The 21,666-nt window shown below is 41.2% G+C and overlaps 3 protein-coding genes across 6 annotated transcripts in view; 1 reads left to right on the top strand and 2 right to left on the bottom strand.

The window, feature by feature from the left end:
• The first annotated feature begins 1,275 nt into the window (after nucleotides 1–1,275).
• Nucleotides 1,276–7,496, top strand: emd (emerin). The gene is made up of 7 exons (XM_049023130.1): nucleotides 1,276–1,380; nucleotides 2,053–2,197; nucleotides 3,821–3,919; nucleotides 5,091–5,125; nucleotides 5,213–5,238; nucleotides 6,031–6,096; nucleotides 6,234–7,496. The coding sequence occupies exons 2-7, from the start codon at nucleotides 2,116–2,118 to the stop codon at nucleotides 6,460–6,462; spliced, it is 537 nt and encodes a 178-aa protein (XP_048879087.1). The 5' UTR covers nucleotides 1,276–1,380; nucleotides 2,053–2,115; the 3' UTR covers nucleotides 6,463–7,496.
• A 1,387-nt stretch (nucleotides 7,497–8,883) lies between these two features.
• Nucleotides 8,884–14,261, bottom strand: haus7 (HAUS augmin-like complex, subunit 7). The gene is made up of 10 exons (XM_049023129.1): nucleotides 14,103–14,261; nucleotides 13,432–13,547; nucleotides 12,741–12,808; nucleotides 11,703–11,764; nucleotides 11,288–11,385; nucleotides 11,023–11,190; nucleotides 10,771–10,870; nucleotides 10,253–10,459; nucleotides 10,030–10,141; nucleotides 8,884–9,740 (listed from the first exon to the last, which is right to left on the bottom strand). The coding sequence occupies exons 1-10, from the start codon at nucleotides 14,196–14,198 to the stop codon at nucleotides 9,682–9,684; spliced, it is 1,086 nt and encodes a 361-aa protein (XP_048879086.1). The 5' UTR covers nucleotides 14,199–14,261; the 3' UTR covers nucleotides 8,884–9,681.
• Nucleotides 14,262–17,418: 3,157 nt separating this feature from the next.
• Nucleotides 17,419–21,666, bottom strand: part of atp2b3b (ATPase plasma membrane Ca2+ transporting 3b) — a 33,204-nt gene continuing 28,956 nt past the window's right edge. For 3 of the 4 annotated variants that reach the window (XM_049024049.1, XM_049024048.1, XM_049024046.1), the window contains one exon: nucleotides 17,419–21,108. In XM_049024049.1, coding sequence (XP_048880006.1) covers nucleotides 20,701–21,108 — 408 coding nt within the window. In that variant the 3' untranslated portion in view covers nucleotides 17,419–20,700. The remainder of the gene's footprint in view (nucleotides 21,109–21,666) is intronic. The other variant, XM_049024047.1, reaches the window with a different exon arrangement.

The raw sequence follows: 21,666 nt of genomic DNA, 5'->3' as shown, positions 1-21,666 counted from the left end.
AAAGACTAAAAATACATTTTATATTACAAAATGTATCAAAAGCTAGTAAATAGCACTGGTGGATGTTTGATTATATCAAGTTTCATCAATGTTGCAAACTTTGGGAAGAAGTTTAAGAAAATGTTCCATGATTCCAGGGGGGCTAATAATTTTGGCCTCAACTGTATGAGCTTTGTGTTTTCACGTATGAATTTGGAGTCTGTATGACAAGTCACAAGTATCGACATCGATATTGCACTGCATTATTGTCCAACTTGTTTCCTGATTTTATGGACATCCGCTATATTTAATTCATCAAATTCTTTGCCGCGTCGGTACTTTCAAAAATGGGCGTTCACTAACCTCAAGCATGATAGTTGGTGCAGACACAAAAGGGGGCAGCGTGTGGTGCATTGGGGCTGTGCTTCTGTGCCTGTCATGAGGACTGTTAGATCACTTGGGGACTATAGGCCTGAGTATTTTAGCTCTGATGCCGGTCTTCCTTGAGAAGCCGAAGTGAAGCGCCAAGTAAGAAAAGAGAATTTCTCCACGGGGATCACTAAAGTATCAATTATAAAAGGTCACAAAACATGCAGAGTAGCACTAATTACTGGACAAAAATATTTAGAGGGGACTCCATTGACTGCAGTACGTCTATTCTGAAGATCTCAAGCTGTGAAATTGTATAATCGGGGATCTAGACCGTCAAAAGTGAGAAAAGTGCTGAACATAAGTTGCTCTCTGCACCGCATATGTATCGCATACGGTTCCCAAAGCCACGCTTCACTCAAACTGAAATACATCAGCGACCAACGCCCTGTTCCGATGAGTCACCCACACCTCACATAGGCTGTGGAGACAAAGCGGTAACTCGTGTCCTGTCCTATAGGTGTGACACATGAAACTCCATTCGTTTGTATTACTGAGAAAACTGCACACTAATTCCACGTATTAGCTTGACATGACTCTTTTAGCAGGACACTAATAGTTTGAGCGATGCAATTGTGAAATGCACACTTAAAAACAAAAATAAGAATTACTGTTACGATTCCTTCTGAACAAGTAAAATAAATTTCAATTGCTAAACTTTATTGTTCAGGAGTAGTCAGTGAATCTCAACGAGGATTCAAGACAAGCAATCACTATGCGTTGACTGAATCCCGAACAGCGGTATCAGCGCGCCACCTACAGGCAGTTAGTCTGTAAATGCCGAGCTGCTCCTTGTTCGCCGATTACTGTCCTGGACCGGTTTGCGTCCCGATTTACAGTATGGGCCGATGTTAAGAACTGATCTGAAGTCAGTGCGCGTAGATGCCGAATGTGGTCATGTGACACATGACGAGGTAGGCGGAGGGAGGAGAGGCCCTGCTACGGAAAGTGTACCCAGACTACGAACGGAGTGTGAGTATTCATTTAAAAAAACATATACAAATAATACACACGAACACAGATACACTCGGGTACACACAGTCGTGCGTCTTCTTTCTGTGCTCTTCTGATGTTTTCTTTTATTTACAAATGAACCCGTACTCAACAGTCGAGACCCTTTTCTCCTGCTGAAGGTCTTTACTCTCCGAAACGCAACTTCGGCGGTCCGGATCCTTTCCGCTCTCGTCTGCTCTCCCTCTCTCCTGCCGCCGAGGTCGCCTACCCCCACCTCCCCCCTCCGTTTCTCTGTCTGTTCCCTCGCGTGCCCTCCCTCATTCCCTCTCGTGTCCCTGCCTCTTCCTCCCTAGTCCCCTCTCTCGTTTCATCCCATGTCCTGTCTCCACTTCTTGTCCCCTCCCCCCTGTGACTCCGTCTCTCTCTCGGTCCATGTCCTTTTTCTCTCTAATTTTCATCTCCGGTCTCCCTCTCTTTTTACCTTCCTTTCCCCGTGTCTCTCTCCTACCCCTGTTCATGTCTCTGTCTCTCTCCCTCTCCTGTCTACGGTTCTGTCCATCTCCCAGTTGTGTATCAGTCTCTTCCTGTAAACTCCTTGCCTCCTTCCATCATGGATCCCATAATCTGGGTTCTCCCAGTGTTAGAGGTTTCTTTGTTAAACTTCTTTGTCATTCATTTTTTGACCCTTAGAATCTTCACTGTCCCCCCACAACCGGTGTGTGCATCTACTGTTGGGTACTTCCATTTGCACCCATGTCCACGCTGAGCTCCAAGTCTGACCGGGAAATCAGTCAGCTGCTGGATGATTATGGCATCAAACACGGCCCCGTTGTTGGTATGTTTGTATGGTGAAACATACTATAACAAAAGTACTTTTTAAAGTTTATATTACTAGAACCATTTTTCTCTCAAATAAAGCATTATTCTGTGTTCTGATGTGAGATTAGTTAAAATGGTAAAGTACTTATTCATTACTCATCCTAAACTGGTTCCAGGCGGTTTTTACTATTTCTAAATCTATTGATTGCTAATCTTCACAGTGTTTTACACTGCTGTTGTCTTAGGACGCAATGCTTCTGTTGTTGAGTGACATTCGGGTCACATATAGTCATTTTCATATTCTCTAGCCTCTCTTGAAAATCTATATAAACAAGCAGATAAATAAATAATTAAAGGGACTGTAGGGTGACTCTGTTCTCATGACTGTGTAGAGATAAAATCCATATCAGCAAAATTTCGTGTTGGATGGAGCCTTTTCAGGTTGTTGGGATCTGTTTATGAGACGGGTTTAATGTACTAATCATTTGAGTTTATGAATTATTATTCTTTTCTGTATACACTTCCAACATTTTAGTTATGTTTCCTGTCACGTAATAAAATACTGGGCTAAAATGAAGCTGAATGCCATTAAAATATTTACTGAAATACCTACTAAAATAAGGGCCGGTAAATGCATTGACTAGAGTAAAGTGTAAAAACCAAACCAAAATGCTTCAGATTCCATGATTATATTTCATGGAAATAAATGATATTTCTTTTTTTTTTCCCAAGCTATGCCTTGTTATTTCTTTCAAAAACTTCACTGAAATTATCCATTACAATGCGGCCATTTTTCAGCATTCTTCATTTAGAAAAGCGGTGATATTCACCTTCAGTTTTCTCATACAAGCCTTCAAAAAAGTCCGCTTAACTGGCACCAAAAATGCTTGAATTTTTTTTTTGGAGATCTGTAGCAAAATACCATAATCAATGGCGGAAACCCGTCCTGCAAATGAAAGTCTCAAAAACCGTTAAAGATAACGACTTGAAATTTTTGTGTGTCCTTTATTTGGTATCAGATTTAAACATTCAGACTTCTTAAATCTAACTTGCACAAATTTTCAGTTTTTCCCTGCCAGTACCTGAATAAAATATTGATTTTTAAAATTATCCCTAGTTACGAGGAAAACCCAACTAAGGCACTGCAAAAGATTATATTATATTAACAATTAAATTATATATATTTCAGATTTTTTGCTAAATATAAGTATATAAATAAATATACTTGACCTTGCTGTTTGTGGTAGAATCCTTTAGTCCGTAGTATAGATGATATAGTGTTACTAGATTTACGCTGCTAGTTGTGTAATTACAGAATGCAAGGTAGAAAGTCAAACTGAACTCTTCAAAAGTCAACATTCTATGTTTTGTGATTAAAACTAGTTCATTAAAAATGCTATGTGGTTGACTGGCCTAGGAAGGTCAGCAGATGATTATTAATTCCAGCCTTTGTCTTTATCACGTCTGTGTCAGTATGTGCTGCAGTGTTTCAGATTTCAAAGGCAACAAATGTAGCAGAACTCGTATTTTGGAATGTTCTTATTGTTCGATTCTAAAGAATGAGATGTTGGTGGAGGTGTCTGGATTGTGACATCTGTACTGTGACCTAAGTAAACAGTAACATGTCTCTGTTACCCAGGCACCACACGAACACTTTATGAGAAGAAACTAAAGGAAGCCATGGCAAAGGGCTCCAGAGAAAAGCCGCCTTCTGACAAGACTTACTACAGAGAGGAGCGTAAGTCTGTCCCAAGTGCCCCTTCAGATCTTGCCATGTCTTACTGATTACAGTGGAAATTAAATTATTTGATCATTTTGCCAAGCTCTTCCTGACTCATACTGGTGTGTTGGTCTCACATGGGCTACGGCTGTAATGGTACAGTCCTACTTCTACTACATCGTCCAGTACATCATTTTTGATTCGGTACTCACTATAAAACGAATGAATACATTTATTGACACTGGTGGAGTATATGTTCAATATGGAAAATATTATGCTAGTTGTGGCAGTGACTTGGTGAATTCTGGTTGCATTCAGTCACATTTGGCAGTTTGGAAACATTTTGGTCTCCCAATAAAAGACATCAACACCGGGGAGAAAGTGGCTGAAAACATCAAGAGCCTGTCGGCTCTGTTATACTGAACTCGGATATGTTGCTGGAAACACATTCAGTGAGAACTCATTTGAGACCACATCATCCGAGTGTGTGTATGATCTGAGCAAGACAGAAACAGCCTCTGAAAGCTAGTCTCCCCACTTTTGCCAGGAAATTCAGACTGAGCTAAAAAATCCGTTACAGCTATGGGGTGTTTATCGCTACTGATACGCTACCATACTTGGTAGTAGAGAGCACGGGATTTAGCCAGGATTTAGTTCATTACGATTATGATATTTTAGATGTTTTTAAATTAATTGTATATATTTTTGCAATGTGCAAAAAAAACGTCTCTTTTATTCAGACATATCGACAGATGCATTGCCTTTGGTTTACAGCTTTTCCTACTTATCTTTGCCGTTTTAATGATAAATAATTTAAAAACAAACACTGTTTTCCATGATGTACTGAAATTGTACCCAACTGTGAACCCAAAACCGAGGTTAGTACCGAACCATGAATTTTGCGTACCGTTGCAGCCCTGGTATGTGCTTTGTAATACTCTAAAATGCCCCTAGGAGGCACTCGCGCACCAAACAGCTGAGACACCCTGACTAACATGACGCCTTTCCCAACGGCTGTATGATGAAATTTTGCTCTATATCCCCATTAGATAATCAGATTAGACCTCCCCGTGTCTCTAATGATGTTACAGTAAAGAGAAAGCTAATTTGATTGGCTGTCTGCCAGCTATGACATGCCGAGATGGAGTAGTTTTGGTTTGTGTTGATGTGGTTTATTAATTCATTTCAGAGGAAGAAGTGACTTACGTCCACTATCGCACTCCTGTAAGTATCCCCAGTGTGTCACTTCATGCAGAGAGAAAAAAGTGTTTGAATTGTCCCTAAACGTGCTTGTTTCTTGTCCAAATTTAGCTGAGGAGCGAAGGCTTTGGGGAGAGGTAAGTGTGTTCTGATAGTATTAATCCACAATTTTTATGGAAGGGAATTAATGCATTTTGTCATAAGATTGATTTTAAACATTTGGCATTAGTACAAGATCTTAAAGTCATAGTAATCAGTCTCCTCACCATAATTTAATTAGACAAAACGGTCTCTTTCTTAAGCTGATTCTACTGCTGAAGAACAAGAGACACAGGGCAGGTGTTTTTAAATCATAAGAACATAAGAACTATACAAACGAGAGGAGGCCATTCGGCCCATCAAGCTCGCTTGGGGAGAACTAAACTAATAGCTCAGAGTCGTTAAAATCTTATCTAGCTCTGATTTAAAGGAACCCAAGGATTCAGCTTGCACTACATTATCAGGAAGGCTATTCCATACTCTGACTACGCGCTGTGTAAAGAAGTGCTTTCTTAAATCCATCTTGAAATGTTCTCCCGCTAATTTCCACCTATGGCCACGAGTTCGTGTATTTAAACTAATGCTGAAGTAACTATTTGGTTGAACAGCATCCAAACCTGTTAGAATCTTATATACCTGGATCATGTCCCCCCTCAGTCTCCTTTGCTTGAGACTGAACAGATTTAGCTCAAGTTTATCATTATGTTACTATGAATAATATTGTGCCCTAAGTTATTCGTACAATTGCTGTGTGACGAGGCGCCAAGGGTGAAGTATTGAAGTGATTAGTATAAAATGTATATATATATTTTTTCCATATTTTTAGTTTTTTTTGTGATTGTGTCTGCGCATGTGCTGAGTGTCATGAGCTGTGTTTCTTTTCCTTTCAGTTCCAGTGTGAGGCACCACATCACTCCAGAGTTCACCAGGGAGTCTGACATGGATTATGCAAAAGAGTAAGTCTGCTTTATCTTCATGTGAGGCTCGCACTGCTCTGGACTGACCTTTTCACTGGGAAGTTCCAGTTTTTCAGTCAGCACAGGGTGTTGTATGAAAACTTGCCTTTTGATATCAGTATATGGACTCTTTGCAGACCCAGCTTCCACAGGACAGCTGCGAGCTACAGTCAGGTGTCGCACTCAAAGCCGGCCCTCCATAAACTGTCCCGGGATGTTTCTACCAAACAAACGGTTCCCCAACAGTCACGATTCATCCCGCTTTGGTTCCAGTTCTTGGTGTTTTTGGTCGTAGCAGCATTTTTATACTTTGTGTTTACAAACATGGAGACACCGGCAGCAAACCCCTTCAGCAAACTAGAATGATTTTGTGGATCATATATATTACTGTCAAGTTTTTATTTCTTAGACGTGTAATGTGTGAATTTCTGGCTTCTTTGATGTAGGTAAGAAAAAAACTAGAGTATAAAAATTGGCTTGTTAAATCTTTTAATTGGTTTAATTCTTAGCCTGGACAAATGGGGCAGTGATTCAAAGCCAAGGCCTATGTGCTGCCTGTTATGTCTTCTACAGTGTTGATAAACTGAATGGAAGCTAGTAATTGTAAGCTGGTGAAGGAGGAGGCAAAATTTATTCCATGTAACTCTGATTAACTTTGTCGGCCTTGAGCTGTCAAAAGCCTGAGAAGAGCAAGGTGTTTTTCCAAACTCCTCTGCTTGTCTCTGGCAGTATCCTGTTTACTTAGATCCAGTCTCATTACACTGGTGCTACAACTGCATGTCCATTCTCTGTTTGGTTGTAGCCCTAGTGCTTCATTTTAAATGTGTTCTGTGAGAATGAGGGCCGGTCATAGTCCAAATGAGGGCTTTCCCTCATGGTTATGTTCTTCTGAACACTCAGGATAGGAACATGAAAAAGTTATTTTGAGAATCTGTCAGAGGGTCTTGTAATCTTCCTGCAGTAGAAAAGAATTGAGCTCTGGTGTACTGCATTTACAGTAGAAGGCAAGCAAAGCTTAGTTTTATTTTAACGCACATTATCTGTGCCAAAGATGTACTACACATTGTAAACGGTCTTAAACGGAAGTTAAATCATTACAGTTCTGCAAATTGTTGCAAGAGGTAGCTAGATTTGGGTGCAATAAAAGCTTTAATCTTTGTAATTTGGGTTTTATGAAAGGGAAACTAAGGTTCTTATACAGTAACTGACATGTTGTTCAGTATTTGATTAGCATTTTCTCATGTATATCCCATATTTTTATCTTTTTGTTTTGCTTCCATATGTAAAATTGGTTTGCTTCTAGCTGCTGGTTTTAATTGTATGAACTGATAAGCCTTTTCTACTATTGGAATGCACCTGCTTTTAAAAAAAAAAAAAAATAAACATCAAAATATCTCCAATTTTTTGTTTCAGTAGATGTATGTGTTTGCCACGTTTTGCCTCTGGTTTTACATGCAAGTTGCATGTGTGGATAGTTATGGTTTTAGATCAGCGTTTCCCAGTCCGGTCCTCAGGGACCCACAGTCAGTCCACATTTTTGCTCCCTCCCAACGGACCGGGTTGGGAACACTATCATAGTCACCCATTAAATGCTGTTTCTTATGGAAAAATCTGTCCTTAAATGGCTGCATTCCATGTATCCTTAATGACTTCCCTGCTGGTAAATGTTCTGGGCAGAACCTCAGTCGAAGAGTTTTGGTCACCAGGCTCACCAAGACGGAGAGACCTCTGAAGCAAATGCTATTCATCAAAATCCAAGAGAAAATGTGATTTGCAGCGTCACGGCCGATGCATAATCATACATATAAATCACACACCTCCTTTACAGAAAAGTCATGTTCATTTGGGGCCCAGAGGATCACGATCAATAATCTGCATTAATAAACCAAATTATTACTTAGTGCTACTGTCTTAACAGGAAGCGTCAATAATAACCAGTCCGAAAAACATCAGTGACATTAATGAGATGTCAAAACCTTTTTTTGAGCGCCTATGTCGTTGTAAAAAGGCCTTGTGAAATCCTATGCATGCCACATTGGGCTTCATCCAAGACATGCAATGCTTTTTGATAAAATGACATTTGCATTATAAATAAAAAGTTCCACCTTAAAAAGTCATCACTGATACTGCATGTATTCACAATGTTTTCAGAGAATGTGTAGAACTAACTGATTAGATGGATGTCATGTGCCATTCTTTGATAATCACATCTGGAAGTGACTTGAAAATCATCATTTTGTTTTTTTTTTTCTTCAGAAGAGGCGAGGCTTATCGTATGACTTCCATAGTCATAAGTTCATTATTGTTAATGGAAATTTTATTGCCCTTCAAAAACTTTCCATCAGTCTCCGTATGGCAAATTAAACACTGCACATTCATTTTTAATTAATAAAAGTTAATAATCTACTAGTGGGCAGTAACTTGAATGCCACGTTTGCCAAAAGCTAATGCCAAAATGAAGCTTCATGAACCATTTGCTGTATTTTCAGACCCCACTAGATGGTGTTCTATGTTCAAAAAAGGACCCAACACATGTCCCAATGCAAACAAAGACCACCATCTAGTGGGGTCAAAAAATACAGAAAAAGGTCAACCAAATTCTCTTCAGCTACCAGACCCACCCTTTAGAGCAGGTTGGACACTCAGCTAGGTGTGTCTCATCCATATCAGCAAGTGAAGGATATGCCTTCTTTGCCAAGTGCACATTACGTCAACAGCCAATGCTTCCTAGAGGAGTGCTGAATGGGTTTGAGCAAAGGCACCCCTGCAAGAAATACAAACAAGAAATGCTGAAAAATTATTTAATACTTAAAACAAGCAAAAGTACGTTTTTGCTGCCATCGAGTCAAACTAGCTCTGAGAGCCAAAAATAACGTCAATACTGAGGACAATTTTGATATTGTTTGTCAAAAACGGATCTACAAACGGAAGGTAATTGGAGACCTTTTCTTTTTAAGTTCAGAACACAAAGTTCTGTTCTTCCCTTCGAAGCTGTTGGGGGTTTATAATAATTCCCATTGTTGTGGAAGCAGTCTTTATATTAACACAAAAAGGGCTCCCAATGAATATATAAGACCAAACATATTTTCCTAAGATGAATTAACACATTATAAATAAGAGTACCAAAAAGGAGAAATGGAAGACAGAGGGTTCCCAGCAACAGGAATAGGGTACAGCATTTACGGGGAAATTTAACATCCTGAAGGATGGAGTTGGGTTTTACACAGTCAAACTAGAGTTCTACATATTCACTGAAAGGCCTCATTACAGCAGCTCAGATCTGCAGAGCGGATTACCGGATGCCCGCAGTATCCACAGAGGACTGCGTTTCATGATTCATCTGCAAAACAGTGCCCCCAGTGGTTTGTGCCTTTCCAGAGTACGACGAGCCAATCTGCTTTTTGAAACTTGTCAAAAAATGAGAAACATTTCAGTAAAGGAAGTGCTCTGGAGGCAGACTGATGGATAGAGACATAGAGGAGCACAATAACAGACGGGAGAACAAAATCCCCCAAAGCAGAGACAAGGCAGCATGTGGGACTCAGAGGAAGTAAAGACGACAGGACATTTTGCACGGTCCACCCCTCACTGGCACAGCGACAGGTATTCCGAGTACCTCTGCTTCAGCTCTTCCAGCCTGGCAGCTGAGACACAGAGGGGCAATGCACATAAGATGACCATGACAAACGATGCATTTATCCAAAGTAAATGATTTTACCCACGCAGAGCACAGTGGACATAAGGATGAGAGAGCAAGGTGGGTGGGATTATACCCCAAAGTGTCAGTCACTGCCTTGTTTAGCCAACAGGAAGGGATTGATGGCTCATGATAAAAATTCACCCACCGTGACCTCAAACACTCACTTCTCACTTTACCAAGGAGCACCTGTCTACTCGGACAAGAGCTCAGTGTCATGCCTCCTCCAGACTCACCCAAGGTGTGCTTGTGTCCATCTCCCCAGTAGCGCCGGACTGTCAGTATCTGCTGCACTGTCTGAGTAGCAGCACCGCAGGTGTCTGACAGCTGGTGAACAGCCTGAAGCTCCTGAGGGAGACATTATCAGGCCAACATGCTGCTCATGGCTGCAGGGAGGCAGAGCACAGCTCCACATTCTTACTTCATTAGCGGATGCTTTCATCTTGGCGAACAGCGCACCTGGTTACAGGCAGAGAGGAGGCGGTGAACTTTCTGGAAGGTGTGCGTGTCTGGGGAGAGAATGGGGGGGCTTCGATTGCAGTAGCTCCTGAAGTCCGCGTAGAAAGCTTGGCTGAAGGTAGACATCAGCTGAGACAAATCGGATATGGCGACACGCAGGGCGGTGGGAGAAAGGGGAGGAGAGGAGGCCACCTGCAGGAACTCACACTGGGGGGGGGAGGCGGGGGCAGGGGGAGAAGGACAAAAATACCACAATATGGTTTGGCTCTGCTCTACTAACAGCATTTTACTCAGTCTTTTTCTACACCACACTTCAGAAGAGAGTCATGCTTTCTGATTTCATCAATTTTAATATTTGACCTCTATTCTCACCAGTACTGTGTAAACAAATTACAACTGGAGGAATCACAGTTAAAAGGCACGCCCCTTGTCCCCAGCTGACAGCTCACAGGATAAACAGAATCAGACTGACAAGAAAAAGCACCAATCATATGAGTTTATGAGTGATTAAGCCTCACCTCTTTCTGCAGGTCCTCCAGTAAGGACTGAGTGGAGTGTAGTAAGTCTACCACGCCTCCAGGGTGGTCTTCACTCTTAGTCATTGACTGACCTTGGGCTCTGATAACAAGACAACAACATTCAACCCAGCAGTCTATACTGACCAATGATAACATCAGTCTCTTAAGGGTAATAATTGTGAGGTCCATTATTTAAATGAATTTGGTAATCAATGTAACATCGCCTGACACACAGATGAAGGTGGGACTCACGCTTTGCACTGGGCTGTGCTCCGGTGCAACAGCTCCCGGACATCAGCAGTCCATGGGCTGCAAGAGGGAGATAGGAGCTGGCCCAGTTGTTCCAGATGTGAAGGTGACAGCAGCTCACTCAGGAATTCCTCATTCCTCACCACCAGCTCAGCCACACCCAACTCTGTCCTGAAAAAAATCCCCTTATTTTATTCCCAGTTTGCATTTGCCAAAATCCTACTTCCAGGATGCCCCAAATTCTGTGCCAGCAAGCAGCAGCACTTACCTGGATGAAAATCCAGAGGCCGTCTCTGCAGGCATGCTGGGGATCAGGGAGATGAGCTGATCGAGGAACAGCAGCTGGCAGAGGGGCGGTGCCTGACCCTGGAGGCGGGGCCATTAGCTTCCTAATTACCTTCCTTATTACATTGGTACTGTATAGCTTTTGGGTGTGATGAATATATATTTGCCCCACTTTCAAATCTGCTTTACAAGGCTGGCCTGCTCAGTGTTGCAGTGCAAGACAAGTGGAACAACATGTAGTTAAATTAGTGCTAAAAAAACTGTCCATTAGCATAAATACTTGTAATATCAGCCTTTGGTGCTCAGTCTGCTGGTAACCAAGAGATGCTAGGATACTATTAGAAAACTGGTTATGTAAAAGTATCACCTCCTATACTCTGAGGCATACATGTGCTCACCTTGATTAAGTTCAGGTCACCTGGTTTGCACAACATCAGCTCCTGGACAAACTCCATGATTTCTGTGCGAAGGTAAAGGTGAGCTGCATTATCCCAACGTGCCCTCAGCCCCCACTGAAGGACCAAATTATTTCAGAAAGAAAAGCACAAAATGTGCAACTACAAAATCACAAAAGGCCAGGCTAACTGCTCAAATTAGCGGTTAGCTACACTATTAAAAAGTATGTGTTTTAGATAAATACTTAAGTCATTCAGCCACAAATGTCATAAATCAAATACATCGAACTTAAAACATTTCAGCAAATATCCATTTGTTATGAGAAACATCATGAAAGGACAACACACACACACCATGAAAGAACACACACACACCAAAATATTCAGACGACCTGCATGCTAAAACAACCCTCTGAAGGGTGGATGTTACCCCACCCACAGAGCAGCAGGTTCAGTAGGTGCGATGTACATCTAGATTAGAAGATGCTCTGTATACTGGGATGTGCAGCTTACCAGCTACCAATCACAGGCACTGGGCAGCACTCCTGGGGGGGGGATGCTGCTACTTTAAGGCTGATTTAAGGTACCATTGGTAATCGCCTCATGCCATAACCTGGGGCTATGCAGCCATACCAAACCTACACTGTACTGACAGCACAGATTCTACAAAGAAGTGTAAATCAGCCTTTAGGGTCAATGAAAAAATGGTTTGCTGTCATGATTTTGCTTTGCTGGTTACTTGTAAGGCCACATTTCTTTGAATGTATGACATGAGTGTACGGATTCTGTCACTTTGAAAGAGCATCTGCTTTTATTTATCTTTCATTATCTTGAATCATATGGCAATAGACAGATATAATTACTGCTACTGGTCACTGTAACACAGCATTTTGGGGCTTGTGTGCTCCATTAAAAAAGAGGCCAAATCAGTAACAAGACCCTCAAAAAAATCATCTAATGTTCAGAACAAACCAAAGCGTATCCTTAGGTAGTAATAATTTTAATTAATCTATTAAAAGTTAATATATGGGTGATATTCACCTTGATCGATGGCATCTGTCTCTGTTGATCGCAGCACAGAGAGCTTTTTGTTGAAGGATGGACAAACACTTCAAACAAAAAAAAAACAAGGATATGTGAAATCACATAAGGATATGTCAAATTTGGGTATAGTTGTGAAATTCATAAAACAAAAAAAGAAGCCAAATAGACCTTGTTAATATCTACCAGAGTATTTCCCACTCCGGTCTTTGGGGACCCACAGACAGTCCACGTTTTTGTTCCCTCCAAAAAAAATGTGTACTGTCCTTCCGAATTCCGTGGCAGACTAAAAACATGGACGGACTGTGGGTACCCGAGGACCGGATTGGAAACACCGATCTACCAATATTGTGGGTCAAATAAGTTGTTGGTGCTGCCGCGAGTCGTGTCCAACAAAAGTGAGGACGCGATTGTTGCGCATGCGCACTACACACAGCTCAGCCCTAGATCATACAACAAACATTCTTCCAGGGTGGCCCGCACCTTGTGGCAAAGGCTTACTGTGACGGTGACCCCGCAATAGACAAGCGGCTACGCAAAATGGATGCGTTGTAGATAATAATGGGAAATTTAATACCTGATAAAATACTCAAACCATGAAGCGTTTCACTCAACAGGTCTTTCATCAGGTCAACATCAGACTGGTGTGGAACATGCTATGCTGCTGGCGGCATGTTGCGCCACATCATACCTGACACAGATCCACTTGAGGATATCGGAGCGATGTAAGGAAGGCAGGCAGAGCAGGTCTCTCATGCTCTCGTCTTCCCGCAAATACAGCCCGTCAACGAGGGGACAGCCGAGGCTCTGAAGTTCAGCAACGACAACCGTCGGCATTACATTCACGGACACAGCCGTCCATAGCAGCTGCTAAAACCAGCGGTCTGACGAAGGGTCCCATCGCTCGGGACATGTTACACATGCACACGATTTAAAAACATAATACCTGGTTTGACATTCCCAAAGTAGTCCACCGGCTTTAAGTCGGTTACAAGGGATGCATAATAGGTTTTGCGAGGTCGAAATTTCAGCCTCGGCGGCTTCATAATGAAAACAGAGGGGAAGGAGAAGGTGGCGTTTGAAGGTACTTCTGTACGGTGTAGTTAAGGTTAGGGGACCTGTATATGGGCCGTTTAGAAGCTGGGGCACATAGCTCCTGTCTAACTCACACCAAGGGGAATGCAATGCGTAACTAAATCCGATAAATAACTTATCACTGCGTTAATATCAAAGGAGTTTGTATCCTAAACAAATTGATACAAGTGATTCCGACAGTTTCAGGAAAGTCGCTAATGAGAGCTTATTACTGCATTTAAGAAGGTACATAAGACGTATACCAAACAAAATCGCAAAACAAAGTACCTGAAGACGGTCGTAGATCTCCCGGGAAAGCTGTTTCTCTTTCAAAGTACCCGCCATGTTTGAGCTGCAGAGCCGATCCCTCACCCATACTGACATCTACAGCTTGGGAGGTGGAAGGTTCCTCTCGGCCCCCTAGAGACTCCGCATGTTGAGCTCCGCTGCGTCTAACCCCCGAGTGATCATAACTTTATAAAGGCGTCGTTGCTACTATCAGGGTTGCCAACTGGGGTGAGCTGGCTGGCATGAGATTTTTAATGCGAGACAAATATGCACACATATTTACATGTACGTAACTATTTTATTACCTTGTAAATAGTCTGTAAGATTTCTTGCGTGGCCGTGAGTCTGAGAGCGTGACTGTCATGCCAAATGCGTGATAGTTGAGAATCCCGTACTGTCCAGTGCCCTTTCCTCTCTATCTTAATATATTTGGAAGATGTTAAATTCTTACAGATAGAAATGGCATCAGTTAGTTGTTATTTTTATAATCATAAACAAACATCAAAGTTAATTTAAATTTGTTTAATAATTTTAGTATGATTTGATATTGTCAGTTTTGCCATGCTCCTGAGTAATAGACACTAAAATGTATTTTTTAAATAGCATTTTCAAGACACCAACCCTCAGGGTTGCCAACTCTCACGCATCTGGCGTGACACTCACACTTTCAGACTTTAATTCGCGCTCATGCAAGGAATTTTACGGTAAATCTATATTATTCTATTATAAACCTAAAATTAGCTGCACCAAAAGCGTTGGGGGTAGTTTTCAAGCCCTAGAGACTTCTTGCAAGGTAATAAAACTGTTACATACATGTAAATACTGTGCATGAGTGTTCAGATTTGTTTCAAATTGAAAATCTCACTCCAGCCTGCTGACCAAAGTTGACAACCCCGAAGTCATTTTTTTCCATTCCCCAATTAACATGCTTCAAGTAAAGGGTTTTATCTTAAGGTTGTTCTTTAGTAGGTTATAAATTTAGTTTTTTTCCCCTACATCCTCAATGACACTTTCCATCCTGTTAATGAATGCTCTAGCATTCATTCAGATAACAATAGCTAGTCCCTTTTTAAGTCATCCATCAGGAAATTACATCATCCATCCATCCATCCATTTTCTAAACCGTTTATCCTACTGGGTTGCGGGGGGTCCGGAGCCTATCCCGGAAGCAATGGGCACGAGGCAGGAAACAACCCAGGATGGGGGGCCAGCCCATCGCAGGAAATTACATCATTTAGGATGGAAAAACAACAGCCCAGCAACTCAATAGCCATTAAGTATCACCAATGTGTTTTATGAATTTAATAAAGTTTCATCAATTCAATTAGATTTTCTAACTATACAAGTTTGGCCTTTTAGGTAAAAATCATAGCAATTAATAATTCAATATCACAATTTCCAAAGATTTTTGAAAAAGATCAAATTAATTTGAACTGCATCAATTGTTAGTTTACTTTGACTGAGCAAGACCTAACCTAACCTCTCAGTTTCCATCCTCTTTGATGGAGCATGTAGCTATTGGGATGGAAAGTTATAAACTATAATAAACATATATAATGTTAATTCATTCAAGAGTTATTGCTATTTGCATAATGTCTTTTGCATATTTACATTTTTTGCATTACATTATGTCAGGTCTATAATTCATTTCCAGGCTATATCCCATATAAGTTGTATTGATGGCTGTACACACCCCATAGTGAACATTGCTGAGTTCTGCTCAAATGCACTGTACTGTAAATCGTGCTGCAATGCAGAACCTGAAAAATATCAAAAATATCTTAGGGATGAGACGGATAACTGGTGGAGAGACGAAGAAAGTGGGATGAAAGAGTCAATAGCAGATGTCAGTGTGAGGGAAGCAGTGGAGAGAAGTGAAAGGGATTGGAAAAGCTATAGCAAGCAAGAGAGCACCTCCAGGACCTGCAGTAAATCCACTGAGGTCAGCCCTTGATGCTGCTGAATCTCCCTGCACCACGTGCAATTGTGACCATTGCAATATAGACTTATTCTTCCCAAGGACACTAGCCAATGTTGTATAGCATTTCCCAATCCGGTCCTCAGGAGTCCACGTTTTTTAATTCCTCCTGGCACCTGGTAGGACTGTCTGGATGACCTGGCAGGGAGCTGGGAGAAAGCAAAAACGTGGACTGTCTCCACGGACTGGGTTGGGAAACCTGCTGTGTGGTATCTGCTCATCTGTAGTATCTGATCATGATGCTTGACCTAAAATGAACTAACTCGCCTAATTATATTGAATGTTTGTAATAACTTAAATGATAAACTTGAACATGGTAGAATAAGGGACAAAAAATCTTTTATATGTCTCTTCACTCATTGTTGACATTTTTGGGATGCTATATTTATGTACTTTACAATATAGAACCATTTTCCTGCTCTTGCATGAAAAATTGTCTCATAAGGCTATAAATTCCTGAGCTTCACCTGAGTATGGTTCTGAAAGCCTGGCATATCATTGTCTAGAAGTTGTTCAATAAATTAAGAAACATGCATATTCATTTTCAAACAGCTAAGTACCTTATAGCAGGAATAGCCAAAGGTCATCCAGAGTATTGACCCACGGTTTCTGAAGTTCATTTAGGGCTTTCAAACACTTTAAAGTGACACAATACTGGAAAATCTGGTAAACAAAATCAGGAAAATGCAACTAAGTAATTTATACACTAAAATGGGACTTTTTCTGTTGCTGTAGTGTCTGAGTTAGTGGCAAAAGGTTACTGGTATATTATCTGCAGGACTGGATAACTAGCTGGTTAAAGTTTGCCCCTTTGTTGACCTTAAAGGCACACTTTAAGGGTTTCACCCACAACTGCCTATTTCTGATTATTATTGTTTGTTTACATTTATAGCAAGAGGAATAATTGGCCTGTATTTTAGTAATTTGTGTATTATTATACTGTAATCTACATGTTATTACAAAGGCTTCCAGTGTAATAATTTAGCGTGTCAGCAACATAATCAAACTTTCTAATTGCATCATTTGAAAACCTAGAAAAACGTATAAGGCAGAGTGAGGTTACAGGGTAACCTGTTGTAATAAAATTAAACTTGTTATCCTTAGACAATGTCAAAAGGTGGAAAGAACAAGGACGGCTGTTTGTCTTCAGTTGTGACCTGTGTGTTGCGTAAGTATGTGAGCACATATAGCAATGACCCACAACAAGAGACACTTGTCAAAGTTATTATTGTAGAATACTTTTGATTTTTTCTTTTTATACAGACAAAAGTGTTTACGTATCTTCCCAGTAAATTCTCGTAGATTCCCGTACAGTTTACAGGTGTGTTCTTATATAGATTTTTTTTCTTAAATAACAGGCAGGTAAATTTATTATATTTAATAGTCTTAAGTTTTTTTTTTTCCTTTTTTGTCTTTTCCATCTTAGCGCAGATTCAGTACAATAGAATATGCTCAGGAGAGTTGCTCAGTTGTTTTCCATCAGCATAAAGAATTGGTTGGCAAAAAAGTAATAATAATGGTAATAATGATGATAATAATGTAAAAGTGATTACATGTAAGTCATTTCTTTTCTTTACAAAAAATTGGTAGAGCGGAGGAAGAGAAAACAGGAAAAAACACTGGAATATTACATAAGAAGTAAACAAAAGATGCACACGTACATTTTGGCAAAATATACAGCAGTGGTATTTTGTTAATAGGACTTTTATTCTACACACAAAAGGTTTTCCATCTTTTTGTAGTTTTTCTGCAATTCTCTTGTGAGCGTTTTACAAGAGAGTGGAATCTTACTTTTTTGTATTGTTCATTGTATAGTTTTAAATATTACTACCTGTATTCCTCTATTCCATGTATTAAAATGCATGGTGGACGTGGATGAGAGAAATTCAGGCTTTCTCTTCAGTGATCGTCATGACGATATGCTGATTGCTTTCCTGGTTGACGTGGCGACCTTGACTTGAAATGTGCTAACTGTGTTGTGAAAGGCCTGTAAGCAACCTACTATCTATTCTGACTCTACTGTCTGCTTTCTGTACATCCTTACAAGGTTTAAAGTTTCTGCTTTAAAACACACAAAATGTTTTCTACATAGACACTCGGAGTTTTGCGACAGAAACGGCTTAGCCATCGTTAGCAGAAGTACGAGGCCCAGCTGTCAGACGAGACGGACTTCGCGAGGCCGTTGGATCTCTTGCCATTTGCACATTTGCTGAGCAAAAGGCTCAGTGTTTGTTTTCTGCTCTTCTGCTCCAGCAGCAAATCGGAGTGAAACAGGGTAATCTCCGGACAGGGCTGTGTCAAATCATTCTCCTGTGAGGTTTCGACACATGCTCGTCTGCTGCCATCATACATCCATGCCCCAACTTCCATCAGACCCTAACTTCAGTGTCTATAAAACCAAGCTTTCAAGACAGAGTATTGTACACAGATAAAGGTATTTCAGGAGAGCCCTATGAACGGACCGTATAGCAAACCTCTGTAACAAAGTCTTTAACGTGGCAGATTGTTGCATAAGTACCGGTCCACATTACTAGGATGTCCTTCCACATCGCACCACTGATTTCAAAAATATATAAACAAGTAGGGACTGGACTCCTATGGCTACTGCAAGTCCAACTCTTATACAGTTGTCTTTTTCTCCGTTATCTCATAGCACAGTCCTTGGATGTGACAAATAATAATCGCATTTCAACGCTGCAGTGCATTTTGTATTCAGACACTTCAGACTGCTGAGCTCGGATTGACGCGTAGCTCACACAGCCTTTGGTAGCAGAACACATATTAGCACATTTCCTTTGCAACTTAGCCATCTCATTTCTACAGTATAAGTCTTTGATATTGTGCAAGGTTGAAAACTAATGTATCTATTTTCAACAAAATAAATAGAATTCAGAGCAATCGTTACTACTAGCTATCAGAATGGCCACATTCTGGCAGTTTTTGATGGTACTGTACAAGCTAATAGTGTAACGTAACATCATGATAGATGTTCTGCGTTCTTCGACTCAACTGACAAATATCAGCTTTAACTTAAACCTTAGTTACAGTGGCAGTCAAAAGTGATGTTTTCGATAACAAGTCAGTTGCAACAAACATGATAGTCATATAAAACTGACATGTGCTGTGCTGTGTTTCTCTAGCTGAGAAGTGACCAGACGATGCATTTATTAAAAATGACCCCATCTAGCTTTTTAGGCCTACAGCAGCCAGAGTAAATCAATAAAAATGGGGCGAGTACCTGTGAAAATACAGTATATTACTGTACACAGCAATAAGGAAGGCTATCATTAAAGCAACAAGAAAGGGTGAAACAGTAAATAGGGGCCAGTGGAAGTTAACATTGTCTTCAGATGTTATTCTTTAAAATTAATATTTCTAAAAATGCTCTACTGTCAAGGTGTCGCTCAACAGATACATCGTTTCTTTTGCTGGAACGATGAATACAAATCTCTGCCAAGAAACAAAGACATGCTCTGTTTCATTGGGAATTAATGACACACGCAAGGGACAGACGGTCATTCTTCCAGTTTGTCTTGAGTTTCTGCTGTAAAAGTGAGGTCTGGTCCTGGAGCAGCCTGGGTTAGGCTTCCGGTTTGTTGCAGCTGACTTAGCCCATTCCAAAATACACTACTCCTCAGGTGCCTTTCTCTCAGACCTGTCTGCAGGCCTTTGTTATTTAAGGAGACGTAAAGAAAGAAGCAGATCGCCTACAGAACCCCCCCAAAAAAAGCAGGAAACAGGAAGGTGAAGTCAATGATGTGATTTTTTTTCTTCTTCTCCTTTTTATGTAGTTTTGTGTTTATCAAACACAACTATTTGTTCAAAATCACTATTAGGGTTAAACGTTTTTGTGTCCTTGCTTGTTAGTACTGTTTTTTTTTCCCCTCTTTTTGTTTTTAAGAACAGACACGACGACACGCACACACACACAGAGAAACAGACACAGAGTAAATGAAAACGAAAGTAAAACAAAAGGAGATAAGCAGGTCGAGAGACCAATAAATAAATAAATAAATAAATAAATACACAAATAAATATTATACTTAAAGCTAACCCATAATGCATTAGTAACTGCCATATAGTATTAGTAGTAATTGTAGTAGTATTAACAATGATAATAATAATGATAATAATGGTGATCGTAGTAATAATAAAGTAGTAGTAATAATACTAATAACAACATCAATAAAAAGTGGAATGAATGACCTTGTTCATCCCCCATGAGTCTCTCCTACTCTTACGAAACCAGGAGGTCTAGACCAACGGCAGTCGGCTTCAGTCTAAATCCTCCCACCGTGTTGCACTTTCTAAGTTGTGCGAAAAAGTCTCAGTTGAGGCTAGACGGGGTGGGATTTCAGGTGGGGTGTTTGGCAGGGTGGCGGGGGGGGGTGATGGCTCCGCCTCTTGGCTGATAACCAAACACTATGGAGCGGAGCAGAAATGGGGGGGGGGGGGGGACATTTTTTGTGGGGAGGGGAAAATTGCTTCAGAAGAAACTATCCACAGAGTCTTGTTGGGTAAGGTCGTTTTCCGATTCCGCCGTCTTGTTCCCACGCTGTCACGCCACAGTCTGCCAGAGTCTTTTGGCTCCCGAGTTGCGAGCCGCGGCCCCGGCAGCAGTTATACAGAGCTCTCCACGCCGATCAGCAGGCCGCCGTCGCCGCGGGGGGCTGAGAGCTGCACGGCATTTACCATGCTCAGCAGGAGGCTGCCGTCGATGGCATTGTTGTTGCGGTTGGGAGTCACCGGCAGGCTGTACTGCCGGTAGGGGCGCGGTGGGGGGCGCGTACGCTTCTGGGGCTGAGGCTGGGGGGGCGGTGGTGGAGCACGCAGGGCCGGGTGCAGGTGGTTGTGCCTGGAGAGCTCAGATTCCTCGTCTATGTCTGTGTCGTCGATCAGGGGGATGTTGTGGATGAAGTCGTTGATGAGGAACTCAGGATGTGCCATGAAGTTGTGGATGGAGTTTCTGGATTCGGGTTTTTCGATGCCATCATACAGCGAGCTACGAAAGGCCTTCACCACTCGCATCTGAGCAGAAGGGTGGGTGGGCAGGGGTGAGGGAAGAGTGAAGAAACCTTCAGTATTACGGAAGGAGGGGGAGCGTGGGCAGGAGTGCTATTTTACAGGCCAGGATCTAAGATCAGGTTGCTGATGGCATGCTTCTGACCACGGTGCTTGAGGTTCTGATATCTCAAGTGGCTGATCTGCTCAAGTGGGCAAAATGAGTCACCAAATTTTTGTTTTACATCCGTGGTTAATGTAATACACTGATTGTTCTCAGATTTTTACTATTTTTATTATTCAAGTGATCAGAAAGGAAGAATGAATTTGATGAGTTTGTTTAGAAACTTCATAGCTTGTCCCCTGCATAATATGTTAAGCAAATTCATTTGGCACATTTTCTGTGTTTTCATTTTAGGGTAATACAGGAAAGAGCAACCTGATCTTACAAGTTTCTCAAAAAAGAGAGTAAAAAAATGACAGGATGATCTGAAACATGAGCAAATATTTAACACAACGTGTCATTTTACCATTGCGTAGGTCACAGTAAATGGAAAAAAAGCACTTAAATTAAAACGGAAAAGA

Source organism: Brienomyrus brachyistius, chromosome 8 (assembly GCF_023856365.1).
Source record: "Brienomyrus brachyistius isolate T26 chromosome 8, BBRACH_0.4, whole genome shotgun sequence".
NCBI classification, from domain to species: Eukaryota; Metazoa; Chordata; class Actinopteri; order Osteoglossiformes; family Mormyridae; genus Brienomyrus; species Brienomyrus brachyistius.
This window is presented reverse-complemented; position numbering and strand designations above follow the sequence as displayed.

What these genes read in the sequence shown, in the direction of transcription:
- emd (XM_049023130.1), top strand. Translation starts at nt 2,116, where the DNA reads ATGTCCACGCTGAGCTCCAAGTCTGACCGGGAAATCAGTCAGCTGCTG. An exon ending in CAAACACGGCCCCGTTGTTG is followed by an intron (nt 2,198 to 3,820) that starts GTATGTTTGTAT and finishes TCTGTTACCCAG; the next exon opens with GCACCACACGAACACTTTAT. An exon ending in AGCGAAGGCTTTGGGGAGAG is followed by an intron (nt 5,239 to 6,030) that starts GTAAGTGTGTTC and finishes TTTTCCTTTCAG; the next exon opens with TTCCAGTGTGAGGCACCACA.
- haus7 (XM_049023129.1), bottom strand. Translation starts at nt 14,198, where the DNA reads ATGTCAGTATGGGTGAGGGATCGGCTCTGCAGCTCAAACATGGCGGGT. An exon ending in GACAGATGCCATCGATCAAG is followed by an intron (nt 11,765 to 12,740) that starts GTGAATATCACC and finishes ACCTTCGCACAG; the next exon opens with AAATCATGGAGTTTGTCCAG. An exon ending in TCCTCTCTGCCTGTAACCAG is followed by an intron (nt 10,142 to 10,252) that starts GTGCGCTGTTCG and finishes TGTCTCCCTCAG; the next exon opens with GAGCTTCAGGCTGTTCACCA.